Consider the following 25,232-nt stretch of genomic DNA (forward strand, 5'->3'; position numbering starts at 1 on the left):
TCTGTGGTCTCCTGCCTGGGAAGTGAGTTCTCCCAGTTTGATCCGCAGTGTTTCTTTGAGGCCTCAGCCCTGAGAGCTGATAACTCTGGACTGAATGTGGGGCCTTCGGGATCCCAAAGCGTCTGCTACACTCCTTCTCTGTGCTTGCTGCCTTGCGTTTCCAAAAAAACGGGTGCAAAAGAGCAAAGTACGGGAAAGGCTTTTAACATATTTGATCGGCCTTGGCCCTGTGCTGCCTAAACAGCTTGGCAAATTAAATTTGACAAGCAAAATTTTTCCTTAGCCTCCATAGAAGACTAGGGCAGCCCCCCCTTTTTTTTGAGGCTGCAGGGACCTTTGGAATTCTGACATAGCACGGTGGGCATGACCACAAAATGTAAGGTTGCCAACCTCCAGGTACTGGAAGAGATCCAAACAGCACTCACGAATGTATAGAAGTAAATTTATAAGGTGCAAAAAGTGAACATATATATACAAATTACAGTCCTATAATAAAAGATACACATACAGATTTCTCAATATCAGTCCAGCATAATACAATAAGGTTTATAAATATCCTGTAAATCAGGTAAGTCTGTGTATATTGTCCGTGATGGACTTTTTTAGGCTTATTGGCAGCTGGAGCAAAGGAGTCTGAGGCAAAAGCCACGACGAGAGAATGTCAATCAGGACGTGTCGTCTAGATCTGGATCACGTTTCGCGTTGGCTTCATCAGCTACATGTATACTAGGGCTGTATCATAACAAGCTCCTTCGTTGGATGGGAACAACTGTCCTCATAGTATAACCTATGGTTTGATTAAGGTCATAGTCCAACACTCTAACCACGACACTGCACTGTTTTTCTGTTGCCAACCTCCAGGTACTAGCTGGAGATCTCCCGCTATTACAACTGTTCTCCAGCCGCTAGAGATCAGTTCACCTGGAGAAAATGGCCACTTTGGCAATTGGACTGTGTGGCATTGAAGTCCCTCCCCAAACCCTGCCCTCCTCAGGCTCCGTCTGAAGGGAGAAGGGAGGACGATGTTACCATAAGCTGTTTTGGGTTCCCATTGGGAATAATAAAAAAAAAACTGTCAACAGTAGCCAGTTAAATGCTTCCAGGCAGCCTGTGAGAGGGCATCATATATCCCAAGTATTTGATGTTTAAATGTAGTTCTATAGGTGTTATGGCTAGAACTGTTAACAGCTGGGCCCCCACGAATTTCTTTTCTTCATTTATAATGTGCTTTTCTCCCCAATGGGAATCCAAAGTGGTTTACAACATTCTCCTCCATTTTATCCTCACGATACTGAGGTGAGTTAGGCTAAAAATGTGTGACTGGGCCTCAGGGTCACCCAGCAAGCTTTCATGGCTAGGGTTGCCAACCTCCAGGTACTAGCTGGAGATCTCCTGCTATTACAACTGCTCTCCGGCCAATAGAGATCAATTCACCTGGAGAAAATGGCCGCTTTGGCAACTGGACTCTGGCATTGAAGCCCCTCCCCAAACCCTGCCCTCTTCAGGCTCCGCCCCAAACATCTCCCACTGGTAGCAAAGAGGGACCTGGCAACCCTATTCATGGCAGTGTGAGGATTCGAACCTGGGTCTCCTAGATCCTAGTCCAAGGGTATAACAACTACACCCATGCCAAAGCTTAAGGGTCAGAGGTGGGATTCCAAGTTCATGGTAGGCAGCTTCCCTCTGTGAGGCTAAGAAAAAATGTTCTGGACTTTTCCCATCCTTCTGTTTCCTAATGGTGTTTCTCCCCCCCTTCCTTCTCCCAGACTTTTACAGGAAACTTTGTCTACTGTATGCAATCCGTTCTACCCAAATGTGTCGTGGAAGAACTGCTAGAGAAAATAGGCTATGTCGCAACAACAGCCACAGAATTTTCCCTTGTCGGGAAGCTGAGCGAGGAAGATGCTGAACAGGCTGCGTTTGAAATATTCCTCGCAAGAATTGAATGTGAAGACCTCCTGGAAATCACAAAAGATGTCCGAGACAGTGACTTGGGGGACGTCTTACAGAAGAGAGCTCAAAAGCGTCCCAGTCCAGAAGGAGAGGTGGACAGAAAGTATCAGCTCTCCCACGGGAAGGAGTACATGTTGAACAGAGGGGGAAATAAGAGACCCGGAGACTTCTGTTCCCCGCAGGTATACTGGACAAATGACCAACTGGCTTCTGAGAAAGTTGAAAATACTGAGCTTGGAGGGCAACCTAGTCTCACAGGGACTACAGCTGACCCTCAACAGGTTCCTTCTGAATTCAACAGCGAGCAAAGTTCAAACGAAAGCCAAGGAAGTGCCTCAATACCCTCCTGTGTCAAAAGCTCAGACAGTGAGGACTTCTTGACAAGATATAGTGACATTGTAATTGGGCAAAAGCCCCTCCACCTTACTAATCTCCCCCTGATAGCATCAGAGGATAAGGGCCAGGCCCCTGGCCTCATTGGGACCACACTGGGGCTACCACCGAGCTCACCACGCTCGCAGACTGTGCTGTCTCCCAACGCCAGCGGCCCACAAGCCTTAGCCATTCTGAATGATGTTGCTTTAGAAGGCAGGGGAGTTTCTTGTGACTACGGGGCCCAAGAATCCTCCAAAGAGACAATTGAATCCAAAATCAGAGATGCCATGAATTGCGTGTCCGTCTGTGGATCGCATCCAGTGGACCAGCCCAAAGAACTGAAAGGGGAGAGCGCCGTACAGCACAGCAATAAATTGCACATTGTGATGACTTTGTCTAGAGAAGAGGACCCTTATGCCGGTTATCAAGTAAAGGTCAAGGAAAGCAGTGAAGGTGAACTCATTTATCCTATAGAAGAAACCGGACAAGCAGAATCCATAACGTACAACAGACCTCAGGAATTTAGTGCCTCCGGGGTGAAACTTGCGGATATGCCCTGGGGAAATAAAGAGGATTTCAGCGTAGATCTCTACTCATCAGATCAGTTCCCTAGCACCCCCGAGAATGCATATCCCACCAGTTTGAAGTTTGGCGGATTTTCAGTGGGTGTTTCAAGCCCATATCAAGCTCCCAAGTGCTACAGATATACAGGAGAGCCTCCTGGTTCTGCCCGTAACATCTTTCCAAGCAGTAGTGAGGTTCAGTTTCCTGGCAGCATTCCAGATCTGGAGGGCAGGGGGATCCTCGAAGGAGGTTCTCTGCAGCCTTCTTTCACAGATGAAGTCAGCTTTCCAACTTGCACTGTAAAGGTGAATGAAACCAACCCCGATGGTTATGTCCTCATTAGCAAAGACTAAGCAGTCGGTTCATAGTTGGTTCTCGATTAAGTACTTTAGAACCTTCCATATCCAAACACCAAGCAGGTTTTTTAGAAGTGGGTATGATGGAGACGTGCCAAACTGTTGGGCCCAGATACGATTTCCTTCTCCAGCCGTGTCTTGCCCCAACCTCAGTGGCAACTAGAAGTTGGGGTGCAGCTACTCATTCAACCTCTGATCGCCAATCCACTCTGCAGTCTCTTCTACATGCACCCCACATTTATTGCTGTGTTTGTTACAGGATGGGATGCCAGACAGAAGAGAGACCAGTGGGAGATGTTGGAACTGGAAGGGACAGGGACATCCACATTCTTTCAATTTGGTGGTCTGCACAGTATCAGAGAACCCAAAGTATATCCTGCTTAAAGGGAGATCTGAACTAATGGTATGTGAATAAGGAATGCCTTATTCTACCTTGTTCCTTTAATTCCCCCCCCCCTCTAATCCTGGCCTAACTTAAGCAAATACTATTTTCGGGTTTCAGATCTGAGGTTCTGGAAAGGATGACCATTTGTTTTAGCTTGCTCCCATTTTATGTTGAGTCACTTCACACAAACATACTAAAATCAGTGCTTTTCTATGCATTAAATACTTAAGGGGGGAAATGTATGGTGTGGAACAGAACTGCACACTGCAGGGCACTTTTACTACCTATAGGTTTTGTTACATTCTTTAAAAATTAATTGCACGTTGATTCTGAACTGTGACATAGAAAAAAAATTCCATCCATCTTGAGCCATTGATTGTTACTTTATTCGTACTACATACCACACATAAAAATTATAGAAAGGCTATCACCTCTTAAGAAAATTTAAGTATTTTTGTGGTTGGATGCAAATAACATTTTTGGACGTTTTATCAACTACAGACACATTCCTTAGATTATTATTTTTTTAGATACACCATTTGAATTGTAATGCATTTACAGTCCAATTTTTACTGGTTATTTCCCCAATGCAAAGTTAGCCGAAACGGCTTTGCGTGCTTACTTCTACTGCAGAGTCCCTTAAAATCTGGCCCTCAAGCAAATGCAAAGAAACTTCAATTAAAACGTGGCGTACTTATGTGCTCAACAGGTTGCCAGATTCTGTGTGAAGTGCAAGTGAGAACGCTAGTGGAAGAATCAGTTTTATTTCTGAAATATTTCTATATACATTTGCAAAAAAAAAAGTTTTCAGACTAAAGCTTGCAAAAGAAATAGACTTTCTTGCATTTATTTTTGAACGGATTAGGTTGCCAAGTAAACTCTCCCTTCCCCCACCCCCAACATTTTAAAGACAACAAATAGTGATAGAGCTGAGTAGCAAAAAGCGGGGAAGGGATTAGAGGCTGGGAGCTGCTGTGTGTGTGTGTGCGTGCGTGTGTGTGAAGTGCCGTCAAGTCGCTTCCGACTCATGGCGACCCTATGAATGAAAGTCCTCCAAAATGTCCTATCTTTGACAGCCCTGCTCAGATCCTGCAAATTGAAGGCCGTGGCTTATGCGTCGAACAGCTTCGGACTTTCCTTTTGGGAGCTGCTGGGGTCTAACAAATGCCCGACTTATTGGTGGAGGATTGCAAAAGGCGTGCAAATCTCGGGAGGCAGCAGAACGGGGGGGGGGGGAGGACTTGTACTGGATTGTGTAATGCACAACACTGAAGGGGGCTATCCACAACATGCCAAAGGAGGATAGGGCTATCCATGGCTACTAGTCAAAATGAATACTAGCCACGATGCATACCCATTCTCTCCAGTATCAAAGGAGCATGCTGTATCAACCGGCAACCTCTTGCCCAGGTCCGAAATGCTGACGACAGCCCTTTCAGACTCCCAATGGGCAAGGTGTGGTTCGTTTAATAATTAAGTCAAGAGCTTTTCTTTGCCAAAGCCTTCTCTCTCTGGCCTTCAGTTCGCACTCACAACATGACAGCTCATCTCATTAGTTTTGTAAAATGAAATTTATTTTTAAGAAAATAAAGAAAACGCTCTCAATTCATAACAACCAAATAAAACCATCCTACTCGCTAACGGAGGCCGTGAGAAAACCTCCTTTCTAGGACGAGGCTAATGCCTTAAAGAAAACCTTTCCCCCACCAATCAAGGTCCAACACTTAATCACTCTCTGCAGAGCAACTTTCATTCTTAAAGCCGGACACATGCTACTTCCATACACATGCCTATTATATTAGGTGCTGTGGAACACAGGCAGGATGCTGCTGCAGATGTCTTGTTTGTGGGCTTCCTAGAGGCACCTGGTTGACCACTGTGTGAACAGATTGCTGGACTTGATGGGCCTGGGTCTGATCCAGCATGGCATTTCTTAGGTTCTTATGCTAACAACTGTTAAGGTCAAGATATGGCTAAACTCTACAACCCTGTTCAATGTAACTATTTAGGAATATACCTGCTTCAGTGGCCTTTATATTTAACGGCTTTTCACCTGTGCATATCCTGTCATTGACTACAGTGTTTTTGGACCATTGTAGCCTGCTACTCTCAAGTAGCAAGGGAGAGAGTACGGAAGCGGGGGTTGGGGGGAGGTGTAGCTGATAACAGATGCATATCGAAAGTGGCACTGAACCAGACAAATGTATCTTTTCGATGCAGACTGGAAATAAACAGGGCTGAAAGCATGATGCCCCACCACCAGTGGTTTCCAGTGGGAGAGGAGAGGGGCCGTGGCTCAGCGGTAGAGCATCTGCTTGGCATACAGAAGGTCCCAGGTTCAATCCCCTGTAACTCCAGTTAAAGGGACTAGGCAAGTAGGTGATATGAAAGACCTCCACCTGAGACCCTGGAAAGCCGCTGCCTGTCTGAATAGACAATACTGACTTTGATGGACCAAGGGTCTGATTCAGTATAAGGTAGCTTCATGTGTTCATGTGAGACTGCACAGTTGAGGACACGCATGTGTGAACAAACTCTTAGAACCTAGTCTCACACTAGAAAAACACGGTCCAGAATGTGCAATGGAATAGCCCATATGGAGACTGGGTTGCTATTGCTATGACTGAACTGAGCAGTTTTCTTTCGATCAGAAAAAAGGCAATATTCTAGGAATGATTAAAATATGCTGTATGCACTGTTAAAGCCATTGAACTGTCGATGTATGTATTGCTTTTTCCTTTGAAAACAAACAAACTCTCCAAGTCCTAGAAGAGTTTCCCAACATAACCGTTGGGGGAAGCACATTGTCTAAAAATCTGCGCAAACATTAATTTTGCTATGATTGCATAAGGTCAAAACCTTCTGCAGCCTTTTAAACAATAAGAAAAATCAGGGTAAGTGCAGCTCTTTTGAGCAATCAAAAATCAAGACGTTTAGCAACACACCATTAAACTAATTATAAAGGTCTTCCGATGCGTATCTGGGTTTTTATCCTTCCCGTATTCCAGCTCGGGGTGGGTCAGAGTGCATTCAAATCAAACCTCAAGAACGTTCTCTTCTGAGGATTGCCTTTTGGCAGTCTCTCGTAAACTTGGCCTATGCAACTAAAAGGAGAGGAACGATATGCGAGAACTTGGAAATCATACATTTCTCCAGTGAGAATAAATTAAGCACAAACCTTAAAAATGGCTCCATTTAATCTGAGTTTCAGTACTCAAGAGAGTGAGCCACAAGATATCTTTACACAGCAGCAGAAATTTAATGAAGTAGTGAGAGAAAAGGAATGTTAAAATGCTTTTGAGATACTATATTCTCTCTTTTCTTCTTCACCCTGACAAACTGCAGTCCCATTAAATACAAGATGTGTTTTTCATGAACGCTTGGAAAGGTTAAGGTTCACACATTACATTAGATCATCTGTTCCGGAATGAATACATTGTAAGAAGTTGAGCAACACCCATCATTTGCCTTACAGGTACCTATTTGGGACTAGAATTATTTACACTCAGAGATTATTTAAATTCAAGCACATATTGCAGGCAAGGTCTGGAATGTCAATAAAAGGCAAATTGCTAAAAGGACATTTTCATGCACTTTTTCTCCACAGATTCACATGGCACCAGAAGGACCAGTCAGAGCGGTGCTCAAATTTACACAGGTCTTTTGGTTTCGCTATTTGATGTGCATCATGTGTCATTTTTTTTTTTTTTTAAGTGTGCTGGCCAGGGGCATCAAAAGCTGGAACTGGTCCAGGCCTCTTGGGGCCTCGAAAAGGGCCTGAGGACCAGTTCTTATAAATGGGCTTGATACACAGTCGTAGGGTACTCTCTGCCACTGGTCTAGCTTGCCTGGTTGTTAGAAAGCGGGAGCTAGAGGCACATGCTGACCCCTTCAAAGAAGGGCAGGTTTCAGACAGAAAAAGTGGCGGTGAGACTGAATACACAAGCTCATTCTGTGTGTGATCTCTTCCATAAAATTCCTGCTTCGGACTTGGAGGAAAACAATTTGATAGGCTTCTCTTGTCGCAAACCTTCTTAGAACTCCTTTGAAGCCAAGGTCCAGTTGGCTGGTCATCTGCTTTGCCCTAAACAACTAGGAATGACTCCTAAGCAGGCAAAAGCCCCCACCTCTCCCTCCACTACCACCGAAGTGTTCTTTCTGCAGCTGGAGGGAAAAAAATGAAGACAGGGATCCCCAACATGGTGCCTATGGGCAGCCAGTGGGTTTACTGGTGCTTATTTGTTTCTTCCCCGAGGATTTCCTATACCTCGCTGGAGCAGGAGAACCCAGAAACAATGGACTTCATAGGAGGAGGATGCTTGGCTTGGACCTTCCAACTTTGTAATTGGCCCCAGTACCTGAGGGCAACTTCTTTTCTGCTTGACCCTGGCCCTCCATGGCAGCCATTTGGTAATGGCACCCATTTCCTGTACTCAAAATTCTAAAAGTGCCCACAGGCTCAAAAGGATTGCAGATTCCCTGCATTAAAGGCATTAACCCAACCCTCTCAACCCTTTAAATCCCACTGAGAACAATACTACAGCTGCATGTGTGGCTTCTCTGTTATCACAGAATCATTAAGTTCGAAGGGGCCATATAGGCCATCTAGTCCAACCCCCTGCTTCATGTAGAATCAGCCTAGAGCATCCCTGACAAGGGTTTTTCCAGCCGCTGTTTAAAGACTGACAGTGAACAACTGTTACTGTAAAAAAATAAATAAATCCTAATTTCTAGCCAGTACCTTTCTGCCCATAATTTGTACCTATTATTGTGAGTCCTATCCTCTGTTGCCAACAGGAACAGCTCCCTGCCCTCCTCTAAGTGACAGCCCTTCAAATACTTAAAGAGAGCAATCATGTCCCCGCTCAACACATTCCCAAGTTCCTCAGCCTTTCTTCATAGGACTTGGTCTCCAGACCCCTGATCATCCTCGTCACTCTCCTCTACACCCATTCCATACTGTCCACACCCTTTTTGAAGTGAGGCCTCCAGAACTGCACACAATACTCCAGGAGTGGCCTGAGCAATTCAGTGTACAGCGGGATTATGACATCTTTCGAGTTGGATGCTATGCCTCTGTTGACATACCCCAAGATCGCATTAGTCTTTCTTGTCGCTGCATCACACTGGCTGCTCGTATTTAACTTACGGTCCACCCACACCCCAAGATCATGTTCCTTGTCCCTTCAAGGTTCTTGAGTGGGTAGCGAATCAAGTTGTTAAAAGGATGGGGAGGGCAGCTATGGCTTTGCAAGGCTCATTTAGTCTAGACAGCACACTAAGCCACAGTTAACACAAACCAGGCAAGGGGGTAGGGGAGGAGCATGCACACCTGGGGTTTGGTGATCAGGCCCAAGGAACATACAAGCCCAACTATCATGTGCTTCCTTGCCCCTGCCAAGAAATGCAATTGACATACTCATGGTTGGAGAAACTCACTGTCCAAATTTACACAAGAAGTTGGTTTTTATATGCCGACTTTCTCTACCACTTAAGCGAGAATCAAACCGGCTTACAGTCACCTTCCCCTCCCCACAACAGACACCCTATGAGGTAGGCGGGCCTGAGAGAGCTCTAAGAGAACTGTGACTAGCCCAAGGTCACCCAGCTGGCTTCATGTGTAGAAGTGGGGAAACCAACCCAGTTCACCAGATTAGCCTCTGTCGCTCATGTGGAGGAGTGGGGAATCAAACCCGGTTCTCCAAACCACCTCACCACACTGTACTCAATGGTAAACGGCAGGATGGGATGGTTGCCACAGGAATGCCAATCTTAGCAAATATTCTGCAACATCTGAGTGTGAACCCAGTCAAAAAAAAGTACCCTATTTACCTGAAAAGGAAAAGACTATGGGTGGAAAGGTGGCATATAAAGGTTTTTTATACATTAATTAATAAATCATTCACACTTGCATTTGTACGCAAAGTTAAGCACTCGGGGGTTGGGAGCAGTCTTCCGTTCAGGTAAATAGGAGAACTGTTGAAAGGGCACATTCATTCTCCTTCAAGTTTTGTGTAATTTCTAAATATTTGAATGGCAAGAAAACTGCAGACAATTTTGAATAAAAACACAAAGTCATTCTTCTGTTCATACAACAGCTAGTTTTCATACTTTAAAAAAAATAACTATACTTCATCTTTTTCTGGATTGTATAAAATTGGATTTGAAAATAGGTGTATTTCAAAAAGAACCTCATAGAAAGCTATCTATGAAATAGCAAAGTAACGTCACAGCAGCATATTAGGATAAATATGTCATCAGAATGTAACAAAAGATGAAGGGGAAATCTGTTTTGTTTTAAGTCTCTAGTCTCTCATTCAAGAGAAACGGTGCTTTACACATGAAAAATATCTGTTAAATATTGCAGCCTACATAATCATTATTCAGAAAAGAGCACGACAGACTGTCAACATATTCTCTTGATCTCCCCCCAAAGAAGTCACCCAACTGAGTGACCCTTAGAGCTATTCTTTCAAGTCCACAAACCAGTTTGTGGACCGAGTGGAAGAACCCTCTGAAATACACCTCAGAAGGGAGGGGGCAGAAATATCTCCTAGCAAGCAAGCTTCCTTTTCCCTGTAGAAACTCTTCACACTCAAAACATCAAATTGCTTAGAAGAGTTACCAAGGCAACATGGGGACTCAAGGTGGGGAGTTCTCCTGGCAGGGAAGGGATATTCTGGGATCCAGGAGGGCAGGTCCCAATTCCGATTTTAAACTGCACTCTAGAGAGACGTATTCAAGGCCTTGGGTTCAAGCAGTGGGGCGTCTCAATTCTCCTCCAACGGTACCTCACTGCAAACCACTTTTGAAGCTCCTTCAAGCTGCAAACACCCACCAGAGAAAAGGTACGCAGAGAGATGACAGAAGACCCATCATGTATGAAGCTGACCACAGAGCTGTAAGCACTAAGCTATGACCTTAATACTGAGTTCTGCAAACAAATAACACGAAAAGGCGAATGTGTTTCTACAAACACTGCCGCCCGTTGCAGGAGGATAAGATTCGGTCCCGGTTTTCTTCATATTTCTCAATCATAGCCCGTATATCTTGGTCAGCCTGAAGAACCTTTGAAGCAAGAAACCAAACATTAGAACAAGGCTTCTGAAAGTTTACCTCAAGAGCTGAAGTGGTTAAGTTTAAAAACACACAAGAGCCAGCATGGTGTCATTGGTAGAGTGCTGGATTAAGATCTGGGAGAACCCAAGTTCAAATCCCCACTGTGCCACGGAAGCTTACTGAGTGACCTTGGACCAGTCACACTATCTCAGCCTAGCCCACATCACAAGGTTGTTGTGAGGGTAAGAAAGAGAAGGGGAGGATGATGCATGCTCCCCTGAGCTCCTGGGATAAAAATGAACAAAATAAATGTAATTATATTAATACCATGCCTGGACCTGGATGGCCCAGGCTAGCCCAATCTCATCAGATCTTGGAAGCTAAATAGGGTCAGCCCTAGGTAGTATTCGGATGGGAGAACACTAAGGAATACCAGGGTTGCTACACAAAGGCAGACAGGAAAGGATCACAATATGGGGAGAATGTACTGCGATCTTATGTCGTTGTAGAAGGGACGTTGCAGCAGAACATGTTCTATTGTTTCCACTTTCTCTGTTTTGCATGGGCACAGTCGTTGATGAAAAAGGGATTAAACACCTCAAGAATATATACTTACAAGCACGGGAGCAGGAACTTTAAACAGTGTTTGTTTAACAAGCCACTCCTCATAGAGTCGATGAATAGCTTCCAAATATTGCTGTATCCCGGAAAAGAGGGGGGGGGGAGAGAAAGAAGTTATTTTAATGGTTGTCTTTGTAGTGGACACACAACAGTTTGATTTAGTCTGTAATTTAACCAATGAGCATTATAGAAAATGTTAAATGTCTGCTAACATTCGCACTTAGGGAGGGAAGGCAGCATGGTATAGACCGATCTCATCAGATCTCGGAAGCTAAGCAGGGTCAGTACTTGGAGGGGAGACCTCCAAGGAAGACTCTGCGGAGGAAGGCCGCCTCTGCTTAATCACTTGGTTTGAAAACCCCAACCAGGGGTCAGTATAAGTCAGCTGCAATCTGATGGCACTTTACGCACACACAGCATTCACATTTGCTTTGACTACCTCTTCCTGGAGAGCAGCTGCTATTCAAAACACAGGCAAACAAGAGAATTAAAGTTGTGCAAATGCTCCTTTCAGTGAAACAGGGTAACATTACGGAATGAAGTGCTGCTGCTGGTGCCAGCCAGCAATCAGCATGCGCCAAGCGCATGAACCACCCCCAAAGGCAACTGTGTATAGTAAAGTATTCACACAGTAACTCTCCTTATCATCTGTTTACTGCCCCGTTAAATGCTCAACAATTAAATCTGTAATTTCATGAGTTGGCAGCAGGTCTTGATATCTGCGGGAGAAAAGGGTAAATGCCTCAGAACAAGAATCTCCCTTCTTTCCCAAAGGACGGCCAGTTTGTTACTCCATCCATCTCTGGGGATTTCCCACATCTTCAGCCCCGTGGCGCAGAGTGTTAAGCTGCAGTACTGCAGTCCAAAGCTCTGCTCACGACCTGAGTTTGATCTCAACGGAAGTTGGTTTCAGGTAGCCGGCTCAAGGTTGACTCAGCCTTCCATCCTTCTGAGGTCGGTAAAATGAGTACCCAGCTTGCTGGGGGTAAAGGGAAGATGACTGAGGAAGGCACTGGCAAACCACCCCGTAAACAAAGTCTGCCTTGGAAACGTCAGGATGTGACGTCACCCCATGGGTCAGGAATGACCCGGTGCTTGCACAGGGGACCTTTACCTTTACCTTTTCAGGCAGAAAGGCACAATGTTAATGTTGAAAGAGACTAAGGCTAATTTAGTTTCTCTTTTGCCCAGGGAACGCATGCCTTTGGGAATGCTTTGCACATCTCTATGTGCTCCATCTTTCCATCCTGGCCAACTTCCTGCGTCATCAGCTTTCAAAGCCAATGACAAGAATTCATTCCAAACTATATCCAAAAACTTACCACAGGAATGACCTTTTCCTCTTCTCTGCACCTCCTTTTTAGCCTTTCGTAACACATCTCGGGAGAGGTCTGCAGATAAACTGCCATAAAAATAAAATGTATTTAGCGTGATTTTTATTCCACATGGTCCTGGGAAGGCTCAGACAGAAAGTATATTTATGGCTGTTTAGATGCACCCAGCCCATCCCAGATCTCATTTATCAAAGAGGATGTCCCTTTTTGGAGCTGGAGACATGCATGTAAGCACGTCTTATGGGACACTGGGGCCTTTTGAAGGAATAAAAGCAGCTTCAGCTGAAAAGTGGAGGTCAAGTGGAGAAGCAATTGGGGGAGGGGGAGAACAGAGGTGATGGACACTTTCCCTGTCCTGTTCCCCCCATTTCATATCATTCTCCTCCCCAGCAGGGTTTGCACAGAGGGAGGACAGCATTGGGTAGGGGGATTTGGAGTGGAGAAACAGTAAGCAGGGAAAGGGTTAAGAAATCTCCCCAACCAAAATATAAAGCATGGCCCACATCTGCATTCAACCTGTAGAAGAAGAGGGAACATGCTGCTAGGAAGAAGAGTTGGTTTTTATATGCCCATTTTCTCTACCACTTAAGGGAGACTCAAACCGGCTTACAATCACCTTCCCCTCCACACAACAGACACCCTGTGAGGTAGGTGGGGCTGAGAGAGCTCTAACAGAGCTGTGACTTGCCCAAGGTCACCCAGCTGGCTTCGCGTGTAGGAGTGAGGAAACAAACCCAGTTCACCAGATTAGAGTCCGCCACTCACGTGGAGGAGCGAGGAATCAAACCCGGTTCTCCAGATCAGACTCCATACCTCTTAACCACCACACCACGCTGGCTTCCCAAGTCACAACCAACTCATGCCAACCCCATCTAAGGGGCGTTCCAGGAAAGAGACAAGCAGAGGCGGTTTGCCATCGCCTGCTTCTGCACAGCAACCCTGGACTTCCTTGCTTGTCTCCCATCCAAGTACTGACCGTGGCTGACCCTGCTTAGCTTCCAAGCTCTGACAAACTCAGGCTAGGCTGGCTTATTCAGGCTGCGACATGACTGGCCCCTTGAATACAAAAGAAAACGTGGCAGTGACTCACCAGCCCAAGCAACTGCAAAGGATCTACCTGTCACGAAAGCTACCTATTTTTTTAAAAAAAGACCACCTATGCATTTTTACCTATTAAATCCACTGAAACATCCAAATGCTTGACAATCCACTCAAACCATTCGGTCAGTACTACATAATCCACTTCTGGCATTTTCCCACTGTAACAAATACAGGGGGAAATCAGAGAATATGCATAGTTGTGGTAACATCAGTAACAAATACATTTAAGCAGCCCTTCACCTTTTCGAGGCTGTACCCATGTGTTTGCCCCCATAACTCCAGAACCCACACTATGACTTGTACCCAGCACCGCAACAGAGCCAAAACTAATTCTACAAGAGCTGGCTGACATTTGCATCATTTTGGTCGCCCCAAATCACAAGGCATTACATGGAATTTTTTTTGGATTTTTCGTGGGCCAATACAGAATCACAGAGTTGGAAGGGACCACCAGGGTCATCTAGTTCAACTCCCTGCACAATGCAGGAAATTCACAACTACCTCCCCCACCACACACACACACACCTCCAGTGACCCCTACTCCATGCCCAGAAGGTGGCAAAAAAAACCCCTCCATGATCCCTGGCCATTGACAATTGCTTCCTGACCTTAAAGTGGTCAGGAAGGGCCCTGAGAGCCAAACTGATGCAACCCTTCCGGCCCTCCCTCTCATGATCTGCCTAAGTTCACAGAACTGATGGCTGGTTACAACTTTTTCTACCACAACCTTAAAACACTTTGGTTTGGAAGATCTGCTGACTTGAAGGAGCTTTTAAGTAGCTGCATTTAAAGGTTACACAATGTTACATGTTAGTGCAATGTAGAAAGACAAAATTATCTACAACTGTGTACATTAAGAAAATTTACCCCGGGGGATAACATATAATATGGTAAAAATTATTGAGGTACAGGGGTGGCAAAATATGAAAAAAGACAGAGCATAAATATTATTATTGTAAGAATATAATTATTATAATAAGGCTGTTCATAATGATCAGTACATTAGATTTTTGGTTATGAATTCATAATGAAATTAAATGTTTTAGTTACACCCTGGTAAAGTATGTTAGGTTATATTCTAGTGCACTGTTAGTAGTTATGTTTGTATTATGGTGGGTAGTCAACGTGGTACTGAATGTATTGTATGTAAACGTGGTACTGAATGTGTTGTATGTTTATTGTGTATGTAGTGTGAAAAATAAAAAATATTTTAAAAAAGGAAAATTTACAAAAAGAAAATCCCCACTTTACTGTCTGACATCTTCAAATTGGTAAGGGCCATTACGGATTCCCTTTCAAAAACCTTAAACTGCAGCTGGTTCATATGGAACATAGAAAATCAATGACCCTGCAGCTCCCTGTATTGAATTCAACAAATCCCACATATCAATTACTTCAGCTCTACAATCAAACATTCAAAGGCTAACGGGGCAGCCCCCTAACTCTCAGGTTAATCAATGGGGGTGAAAAATACACAGCCTCTAAGATTTTCAATACATGCAAGTACCGTCTGATACAAAAGGGGAGGGAGGCAAAAACAGATGATTTAAAATCCAAGTGAGAAAGCGATTCCAAACCTATTCAATAGATCTCATTTTCCATATAGACTGGAACATACAGGGAAACTTTGTAGATCAATTCTTGCCTGCTCGTATCTGCACTTTTCAATCATATAAATGTAGTATTGGCCAGAACGACTGTGTTACAGAGCTGCCACCTTGTGGCTTAACAAATAAGTGGGTGGGTTTGGCGGGGTTTTTTTCCATCTTCAGAAGATAATAAATGTTCCAGTTCTGAGGATGGGGAGGAAAAACTGATCACCAGAGAGGGCAGTGTGGGCAATTATGTCTTGCAACTGGTGACACCTTGATTGCACGCAACTGGCACGGTTTGCATGCCATGGCGGATGTCAGACATCAACATAAATGAGATGAATCTCTGGCTCGACCCTCCCAAAAAAATCATCTAATTGGGGCTGGGTTTTATGACATTTGAATGCTGTGGTTTATTAATTTAGAATATGTATATATGCCACCTCTCCTCTTCAGACAGCTGCTCGAGGCGGCTCACAAAATCAATGTGCTTGATTTGCATAAAAAGTTTTATTAGTCGTGCTTTCCTGCCACCGCTTATAATCAACTGGAAACAAGCAAACACCTCTGTACTCATACCAAAGGGTTTGGAAATTAGCACAGAAGCAAAGTTGTATAACAATGGGCAAACATATATTAGGTGCTACAATAATACAATTATATACAGAAAGACTTATATTCTATTACAAAACATACAAAAATGTCCTGTACACTATGTGTGAGCCCTTTAGACTTTGTTCATATAATTCCATCTATATTCCTTTCATATGGAGTAATATGGAGAAACGGAATGGTTTCCAATTGGCAAAGGTGTCAGACAAGGATGTATTTTATCTCCCTATCTCTTCAATCTATATGCAGAACATATAATTAGGAAAGCTGGATTAGATTTAGATGAAGGTGGAGTGAAAATTGGAGGGAGGAACATTAATAATTGGTGATATGCTGATGACACTACATTATTGGCAGAAAATAGTAAAGATTTGAAACGACTACTGCTGAAAGTTAAAAGAGAAAATGCCAAAGCAGGACTACAGCTGAACATCAAGAAAACAAAAGTAATGACTACAGGAGAATTACACAACTTTAAGGTTGACAATGAGGAAATTGAAATTGTTCAAGACTTTCTATTCCTTGGCTCCACCATCAACCAAAAGGGAGATTGCAGCCAAGAAATCAGAAGGAGATTGAGACTGGGAAGGGCAGCCATGAAGGAGCTAGAAAAGATTTTGAAGTGTAAGGATGTGTCACTGGCCACCAAGACTAGATTAATTCATGCCATCGTATTCCCTATTACTATGTATGGGTGTGAAAGCTGATAGGAAGAAAATAGATTCCTTTGAGATGTGGTGTTGGAGGAGAGTGTTACGGATTCCGTGGACTGCCAAAAAAACAAATCAATGGGTTATAGATCAAATCAAGCCTGAACTGACCCTAGAAGCTAAAATTATTAAACTGAGGCTATCTTATTTTGGCCACATAATGAGACGACAAGAGTCACTGGAAAAGACAGTCATGCTAGGAAAAGTTGAGGGCAGCAGGAAAAGAGGAAGACCCAACAAGAGATGGATGGACTCAAGAAAGGAAGCCACAGCCTTCAATTTGCAAGATCTGAGCAAGGCTGTCAAAGATAGGACATTTTGGAGGACTTTCATTCATAGGGTCGCCATGAGTCGGAAGCGACTTGACGGCACTTAACACACACACATTCCTTTCAACAGGGGTCCAATGCTGGTACCAAAGAGGAGTAGAAGGGGATACAGCCGTTTCGATTCTTCAACAGTCCCACTTCCAATCTTAGATTCCAATTTTGTAGTTCTCATATATTTATGTCCAATGAGAGATTCCAATATCAGGACAATTGACAATTTTCCAGAGGGGTACAACTTGTAATAAAGTTATTTCTCCATCTTCTTGTAACCAAAGAGTTGACCGGTTCCCAACAGGGATACAAAGTGTAGCAGATTGGAAGTGGGACTGTTGAAGAAATCGAAATGGCCATATCCCCTTCTACTCCTCTTTGGTACCAGCATTGGACTTCTGTGGAATGGAATATAGATGGAATTATATGAACAAGGTCTAAAAGACTCACATAGAGTATACAGGATATTTTTGTATGATTTGGAATAGAATATAAGTCTTTCTGTATATAATTGTATTATCGTAGCACCTAATATGTTTTCACAGCTTATAATCAGACACAATAAATTGGACTACGTTGGATAAACTTGTGCACTAGTGTTTTCCAAAGAGCTGTGCGGAATAAACCAAAAGTGAGTTTAGAGAGCAAAGGTTTTCGCCACATGAAAATGAACACAGCTGAAACAGACAAGACTCTGGGTACTCCACCTTCGATACAGGTTTTCTACAAAGATGTACTTGGCGCTGTAAATTGACCTTTCCATCATTCTTATGGAAGAAGTCTGCAAAAAAACGGACAAGAGATGTTCAGCAATTTTACTTTTCTTCGAATCCGCTGGAGGGGAAAGGCATTTGGAGGAATCTTATATGTCTCCTCTCCAAGCCTGGAGAAGTTAACTTGTAATCTTTATAGTTGGATAGTAAAAGGAAAGAACTACTTCAAGCCTGTAGCAATATTTGTATAGATTATAGTTGCACGTAAACAAAATAACATCACTAAGTCTATAAGTCCAACAACAACAAAAACGAACTTTGTCCTGAAATAAATCTAAAAGACAGACCAATTCTGCACCATGAAGCACAAGATACCTGTCCTCTAGAACCCTTACCTGGCCTCCTCACTAGGGAATCAAGAGCCACCCATGATGCCATGCGAATGTTGGGGCCACCAATAGAATCTTGGTCCTCTCATTCTGAAACAGCCTTAATCCCCTGGTGTCAAGTACAGGGGAAAAGGCATGTGCCGTGGTTCAGTGGTACAGCATCTGCTTGGCATGCAGAAGGTCCCAGGTTCAATCCCCAGCATTTCCAGTTAAAGGAACTACGCAAGCAGGTGATGTGAAAGACCTCTGCCTGAGACCCTGGGGAGCTGGTCTGAGTAGACAAGGGTGGACCAAGGGTCTGATTCAGTATAAGGCAGCTTCATGTGTTCATGTGCCACTCACCAGAGAGTCAGCATAGTATAATGGTTAGATCTGGGAGGCCCAGGTTCCAGTCCCCCACTCTGCCATGGAAACTCTCTGGGTGACCTTAGGCCAGTCACACACTCTCAGCCTAACCTACCAAACAGGGGTTGTTGTCAGGATAAAATGGAGATGACATGAACGATGTTGTAAGCCACTTTGGGTTCCCCACTGAGAAAAAAAATGGGGTATAAATCAATAAATAAAGAAATGGCCACAAGAGACCGCTGATGCTAAAATGGCAATACAGGAGTCGACTATAATGCTAACTGAGGGCCTAACTACTCATTTTGGTTTTTTCCCCCTCAGGTCTTCCCTGGGTCCACACAATCGAATCTATATTGTGACTTGTGCACTGAGAACTTAATCACAGGCACAAGCACAGGCTTAATTCAGATTGGAATTGCTTACTGCTACTTTATATACGCCCAGCACTTGTCAAAGCAAAATAATAACAATAAAAATTGTGTGCCATCAAGTCACAACTGACTCATGGCGACACCAGGACCACGGGGTTTCCAAGGCAAGAGATGAGCGGAGGTGGTTTGCCATTGCTTTCCTCTGCACAGCAGCCCCACTCTCCCTTGGTGATCTTTAACCACGACCAACCTGGCTTAACTTCCAACCTCTGACAAGATCAGAGGACAGTAAGGGGACAGGCGCTATTCCCATGGAACTTACAATACGAATTTCAACCAGTGGGGTGTCAACAGTAATACAGGTTGATTGTGAGCACAGGCAATTCTATGAACTCAGGGTTCGCTTTTGTTTGGGTTGTGAACTTCAGTCTTATAAGCGACAAAACCTTCTGACGTACCATCGGCCTCTTGTGCTGGTCCAACATGGTAAGCTGCACATAAGTCTGTAACGTTATGCCCCACCGTGATGCATCTTGGTACATTAAGCCCTGGAATTGAGAGAAACAGCATTATCGTGATTGTTTTGCTTAGCTAGCACAACCATTAAGATGGGGTGTGGAAATGTACATAATGAAAGTTATTTTCCAACACAGTGACCAAAGCAACAGAGTTCAGGCAGCAGGAGGGAATGGGTTTTGTGCGGTCAAAAAGAGACAGCCGTACATGACAGTGAAGGATTCATCCTTGAAACTCACCAGAGGGTTATGACCACGAACATTCCTCCATTTAGACACCGGTTCAGTCAACACCTGAGTTCAAAAAGAAAAAGTAATTCAACACATCCACTTCCCCCACATACACAATCACATACCCCATACAGATGGTTTTCAACAGATATAGTAAAGCCTAATTTCTCTGAATGGTCTAAACCGTCTGGGAAATTCAACCATACCCCTGAAGAGATAAGACACAAACTGAATTAAGTTCACAGCACTGCTTGTACTGACATAAGATGGGCTGTGATCCATTGGTGGGCTACTGGCCAATTTCCCCCAGTGGCTGCTGGGGTTCTTGAAGAGCATGCTGGTCTAGGTGGATCTGATCCAGAGACTGCTTCTTACATTCTCAGGCAAGCGAACAATCCTTTAATCTCTTGCTGAGCAAGGATCCAACTGGCCTTTGTGTTATTAATAATATTCTTTGCATTATTCTGCTCCTGATGACCTGCTGGGCGCTTCAGCATATAGTTCTACATTGCGCGACTGGGTATATAAGGGTGACGCCCTGATTGATAGCTCATTAATTCTTCAAAGTCTTTTCCATGGTTTAAATTAATTTTTAAAAGACCATCTCCGAACCAAATATTTAGTTAACATCTCAATCCAAAAGCTCAGAATGGCTTTCACATCTTTACGCTTTCAAACAATGCAAACTGCAATATTGGATGGACGATACAATAAAGTACCATTAGCACAATGAGGGCTTCTTACATTCTCAGGCAAGAAGACCTGCTCAGGATCACAATGGAAATTACATCATAACTCAGCAGGTCTTAAACATTTTGAACTTGGGAACCCTAATAAACATGTCATGCTTCCACACATGAAGCTGCCTTGGTCTGAACCAGACCCTTGGTCTATCAAAGTCAGTATTTTCTACTCAGACTTGCAGCGGCTCTCCAGGGTCTCAGGTAGAGGTCTTTCACATCACCTACTTGCCTAGTGCCTTTAACTGGAGATTGAACATGGGACCTTCTGCATGCCAACTGAGCCATGGCCCCTTCCAGCCATCTCATCTTGCAAACTCAGAGAATTCTCACATACCCTGAATGTATGCATCCCACCGCAGTGTGCATAAGAATCTATATACTGGACCACTAGCCCAGTACTGGCTTAGAATAGGGCCCGTTCAGACCTCTTCCCTCAAACCAGGGAAAGGATTAGGAAGGAATCCCTAAGCTAGCTGCCCTCTATGTTCCATACTCCTCAGCAGCTTCCAGGGTTCACGCTGTAATTGTGGAAGGAGGGCAAATGAATGACAAGAAAACGAATTCAGATCATGGGAGCTCCAGGTCCAACGTGCTTAAGATTGAAGCCAGGCTGAGGCTGGCCAACGTCTGAGCTACTCCACTTCATAGGTTTACCTCCTTGATGAAAACAAGGCTCCAAAGTAAAACTCAAGGTGCTTAAAAATCGGATGGCTCGCAAAGAGTTTAAAATCCAGTCACCTCAATGCTAGAGTTTTTGGCAAAATGCTCCAGGCATGTCGTTTTTCCGCTTGCAATGTTCCCTTCGATGCAGATCTGGTGGAAGAAACATGGAGGTTTCAGAACTGTACAAAGAGGCTGTGAATTAAGCTGAAATGACAGCTGACAAACTCTGTGAAGAGAAAGCGGCAGATGAAATCCCCCTCCATATATGACCAACAGTACCCAAGCAAAGATTTCCCACCCCTCAGGAATCTGTAAGTGTATAAAATGAAAGTTTTGGATTTTGTTAGAAGGCACAGGGTGACAGAGGACCTTGTCAATAATTCCCACTTCTGCGCCAGAGAGTTTGGAATGAGAGATGCTACGTGGTCCAGAGGAATTATGGGTTTGGAGGTTACAAAATGGCAGAAGGACTGGTGAATATGTGCTGGTGTTGGATTCTTGATGGATTTTAACATTTAAAGATTTCACAGTCAGCAACATCTGCATTTCATTAACAGTTTGAACAGCTTCGTGGAGAACACTAAAAAAGAATGTGACCCCTGTTGATCCTCTCATATATATTTCAATGTGAAACTATCACAATGTGAAACCACACTTAGTTGCACAAAGTTGCACAAAGACAAAAATAAATAAACATACATTTCCTTTTGTCTTGCTTATAGACAGTAAAAATTACAGTTTCTTTCATTTATTAAGAATAGATTTGTTCTTGGTATTACTGTGTTAGTTATAAATTATCTGAGTTAATAATTCTGAAATGCATCATTCAATTTTTCTAGAACAACCAGTTTGGTAAATTATAAAAGCCTATGATAAGGGTGTGACCTGGATGGCCCAGGCTAGCCTGATCTTGTCAGATCTCAGAAGCTAAGCAGGGTCAGCCCTGGTTAGTATTTGGATGGGAGACCACCAAGGAGTACCAAGGTTGCTGTGCAGAGGAAGGCACTGGCAAACCACCTCTGTTAGTCTCTTGCCATGAAAACCCGAAAAGGGGTCGCCATAAGTCGGCTGCGACTTGACGGCACTTTACATACACACATGATAAGGGTACATAATACATAAAACAAGTTTAGTTTAAAATGAGGCAGTTAATTGCTCTCTCCTTCCCCTTTCTTTCTTGAAATTATATTCTGTTTTATAAATATTTTACACAGTCAGAATTCTGTGACCGTGTCTTCAAGTATTCAAGATAATAAGACGATCCTAATTACCTCAAGCATAAATTCTCCTTTACACCCAATAAGAACTTTGTATCCCATAAACTTTGTCTTTACAAGTGCGGAAAAAATCTCTTACTTACAACAGTCTTTTTCTCTCCTCCATTTGGCAGGTGTTTATCTTAAAAATAATACAGAGAAAGTTACTTGAATTATTGTACATCTATGACAGTCATTAATTTGTGCTAGCAAATAAGTTTAAATTTTACTTAACTCTCCTGCTACGCATCATTCTCTTTATACTTTGCAAAGACAAACGACGTGTTATATATTTGTTATCAATGTCACTTTGAAGGATTTTTCAACTCAGTGGCTCGGGTGTTACGGTCCATCATGCAAAGCCAAAAAATCAAACTGAATCATACCTAAATACCATTGTACCAGCACAATACTGCAAGACACAGCCTGAAGGAAAAAAATATATCTTGCCCCTTTAATAGAAGGTTAATGTGTGGAAATAGGCAGTGGAAGCTCTTCAGGGCATGGAACGTCACCTGGGAAATAACCTCCCATTAACCCTCTTTTAAAAGGGAAAGACTTTTTCCCTCCAGATTGCCGGCAACCATACATAGAACCGATGCCACCCAGCCCGTAAAGGCCTACGTGTCAGATGTGGGCAGACAGGAATTGAGGAAGAGGCAGACGCAGCAGTGTCAAGGCCGCTAACCAGAGAAGATCACGTTGCCAACAAAGATTCAAACTGGAAACATGGTATAATAATCATGGTGCTGTATCCTCAGTAAAAGATAAATGTAGAACTGGCTTGTTTTACCCCCAGCAAGCTGGGTCCTCATCTGACCGACCTCGGAAGGATGGAAGGCTGAGTCAACCTTGAGCCGGCTACCTGGAACCGACTTGCATCAGGATCGAACTCAGGTCGTGAGCAGAGCTTTGGCTGCAGTATTGCAGCTTACCACTCTGCGCCACGGGGCTCCCATATCGTCAGTATTCTCAGTACCTGTTTGTAAACACTGAACAGGTACAGAGATTTTTATTTTTGCAGGGGGCGCCTTCCCAGCAAGTGACTTGCCATATGCATTTTGAAAAAGTTCGTACCTATGGAAGGCCCCAGGCATTTCTAAACCACCAATTTAAAGCAGCCTCACACCGATTAAATCATCACGGCTCCTGACAAAGGAACAAGAGTTGCTAACTTCCAGGTGGGGCCTGGAGATCTTCTGGAATTACAACTGATCTCCAGATGATAGAGATTGGTTCCCCTGGAGAAAATGGCCAATTTGGAAGGGGGGGGGGACTCTATGGCTATAACCTGCTGAGGTCCCTCTCATAGAATCATAGAGTTGGAAGGGACCACCAGGGCCATCAAGTCCAACCCCTTGCACAATTCAGGAAATTCACAACTACCTCCCCACCTCCCACACCCCTAATGACCAGAAGATGGCCAAGATGCCCTCCCTCTCATCATCTGCCTAAGGCCGTGTTGGCGAACCTATGGCACGCGTGCCCGACCTGGCACGCGTAGCCCTCTCTGCCGGCACGCGGGTAAGTGGCCCGGGACGGGACCGAAAGTCCAGCCGGGCGAGGCAGCGACGGATGGAAGAGGTGGAGAGAGAGCCAGCCCGCTTCCCGAGGGACGGGGCGAGGAACCGGCAAGCCGACAGAAGACGGAGCGCAGAGACGCGGCGGCGCGCTGCAGCACCCCAGCTGTAGCCCCGCCGCCCGGTCGCGCCTGCGCCAATCAGAGGACTTGGCTGGGGGCGTGGGGAGGAGGGCAGGATGTTTCAGCCCTCCCTCTAGTCCCGCCCCCAAGACCTTATTAGGGCTGAAACATCCTGCCCTCCTCCCCACGCCCCCAGCCAAGTCCTCTGATTGGCGCAGGCGCGACCGGGCGGCGGGGCTACAGCTGGGGTGCGGCAGCGCGCCGCCGCGTCTCTGCACTCCGTCTTCTGTCGGCTTGCCGGTTCCTCGCCCCGTCCCTCGGGAAGCGGGCTGGCTCTCTCTCCACCTCTTCCATCCGTCGCTGCCTCGCCCGGCTGGACTTTCGGTCCCGTCCCGGGCCACTTACCCGCGTGCCGGCAGAGGAGACTCCACCCCCACCAAAAGTCGACCACGAAGCCTCTCCTCACCGCCCCATTTCTGGTTTATTCCCCCCACACACACACAAGAGAGGTGGTGTGTGAGGTAAAGCGCCACCCTCCCCCTCCCCTCACAGCGCGGCCGGGTTTTGAATGAGCACTCGAGGGCCGGCAGCGCCAAGGCGGGCGGCGAGGAGGAGGTCGGGGCTCGGGGGTGGGGAAAGCAATGTTTGATTCAAAACTCTGCATGGGGGGTTATTGGCCATTTATGAATGGGAGGTTTTGCATTGGATTTGCCATTCAGACGCACATTTTCCCCATCCAGATCCTCAGAACTCAACAATAAGCCCCCCTGCAGAGTTTTTTTTCAGACGGAACCCTCTGAATATAGAGCAGGTTTTGCTTCATATATTTGCCTTAGGGTTGCCAGGTGTCTCTCCCCCAATCATTTACCTCTTTTCCTGATGGTTCAGTTACAAATGTCAAGTTTCACTTTGAAGAAGAGTTGGTTTTTATATGCCGACTTTCTCTACCACTTAAGGAAGAATCAAACCGGCTTTCAATCACCTTCCCCTCCCCACAACAGATACCCTGGCCATTTATGCATGGTCAGTTTTGATGTTCGCGAAAAGCTCTTTTTTAAAATGCGAATTTAAAACTGCCTATTCACGGTCTCGAAGCAAAAGGAGAAACTCCACCCCTCCCACTTGCCTGCTCCTTTGTTCCTGTTTGCATAGCCATTAGCATGTGCATAGCTAACCCGCTGCTGTTATTTTGCATGGTTCCTTCAGGGAGATTCTTCAGGTTAAATTGCCGTGTTGGCACTTTGCGATATATAAGAGGGTTTTGGGTTGCAGTTTGGGCACTCAGTCTCTAAAAGGTTCGCCATCACCGGCCTAAGGTCACAGAATCAGCATTGCTGACAGATGGCCATCTAACCTCTGCTTAAAAACCTCCAGGGAAG

The 25,232-nt window shown here is 44.7% G+C and overlaps 1 protein-coding gene across 1 annotated transcript; it reads right to left on the reverse strand.

Moving 5' to 3' along the window:
- Positions 1-10,602: 10,602 nt before the first annotated feature.
- TK2 (thymidine kinase 2) lies at positions 10,603-22,375 on the reverse strand. The gene is made up of 9 exons (XM_056862784.1): positions 22,316-22,375; positions 21,031-21,105; positions 19,559-19,612; positions 19,262-19,351; positions 17,690-17,763; positions 13,818-13,906; positions 12,636-12,715; positions 11,309-11,389; positions 10,603-10,701 (listed from the first exon to the last, which is right to left on the reverse strand). The coding sequence occupies exons 4-9, from the start codon at positions 19,343-19,345 to the stop codon at positions 10,603-10,605; spliced, it is 507 nt and encodes a 168-aa protein (XP_056718762.1). The 5' UTR covers positions 19,346-19,351; positions 19,559-19,612; positions 21,031-21,105; positions 22,316-22,375.
- Positions 22,376-25,232: the final 2,857 nt, after the last annotated feature.

This window comes from Euleptes europaea, chromosome 17, assembly GCF_029931775.1.
Source record: "Euleptes europaea isolate rEulEur1 chromosome 17, rEulEur1.hap1, whole genome shotgun sequence".
NCBI classification, from domain to species: Eukaryota; Metazoa; Chordata; class Lepidosauria; order Squamata; family Sphaerodactylidae; genus Euleptes; species Euleptes europaea.

What these genes read in the sequence shown, in the direction of transcription:
- TK2 (XM_056862784.1), bottom strand. Translation starts at nt 19,345, where the DNA reads ATGTACCAAGATGCATCACGGTGGGGCATAACGTTACAGACTTATGTG. An exon ending in GTAGAAAACCTGTATCGAAG is followed by an intron (nt 13,907 to 17,689) that starts GTGGAGTACCCA and finishes TATTTGTTACAG; the next exon opens with TGGGAAAATGCCAGAAGTGG. An exon ending in TGTTTCAGTGGATTTAATAG is followed by an intron (nt 12,716 to 13,817) that starts GTAAAAATGCAT and finishes TTTTTATGGCAG; the next exon opens with TTTATCTGCAGACCTCTCCC.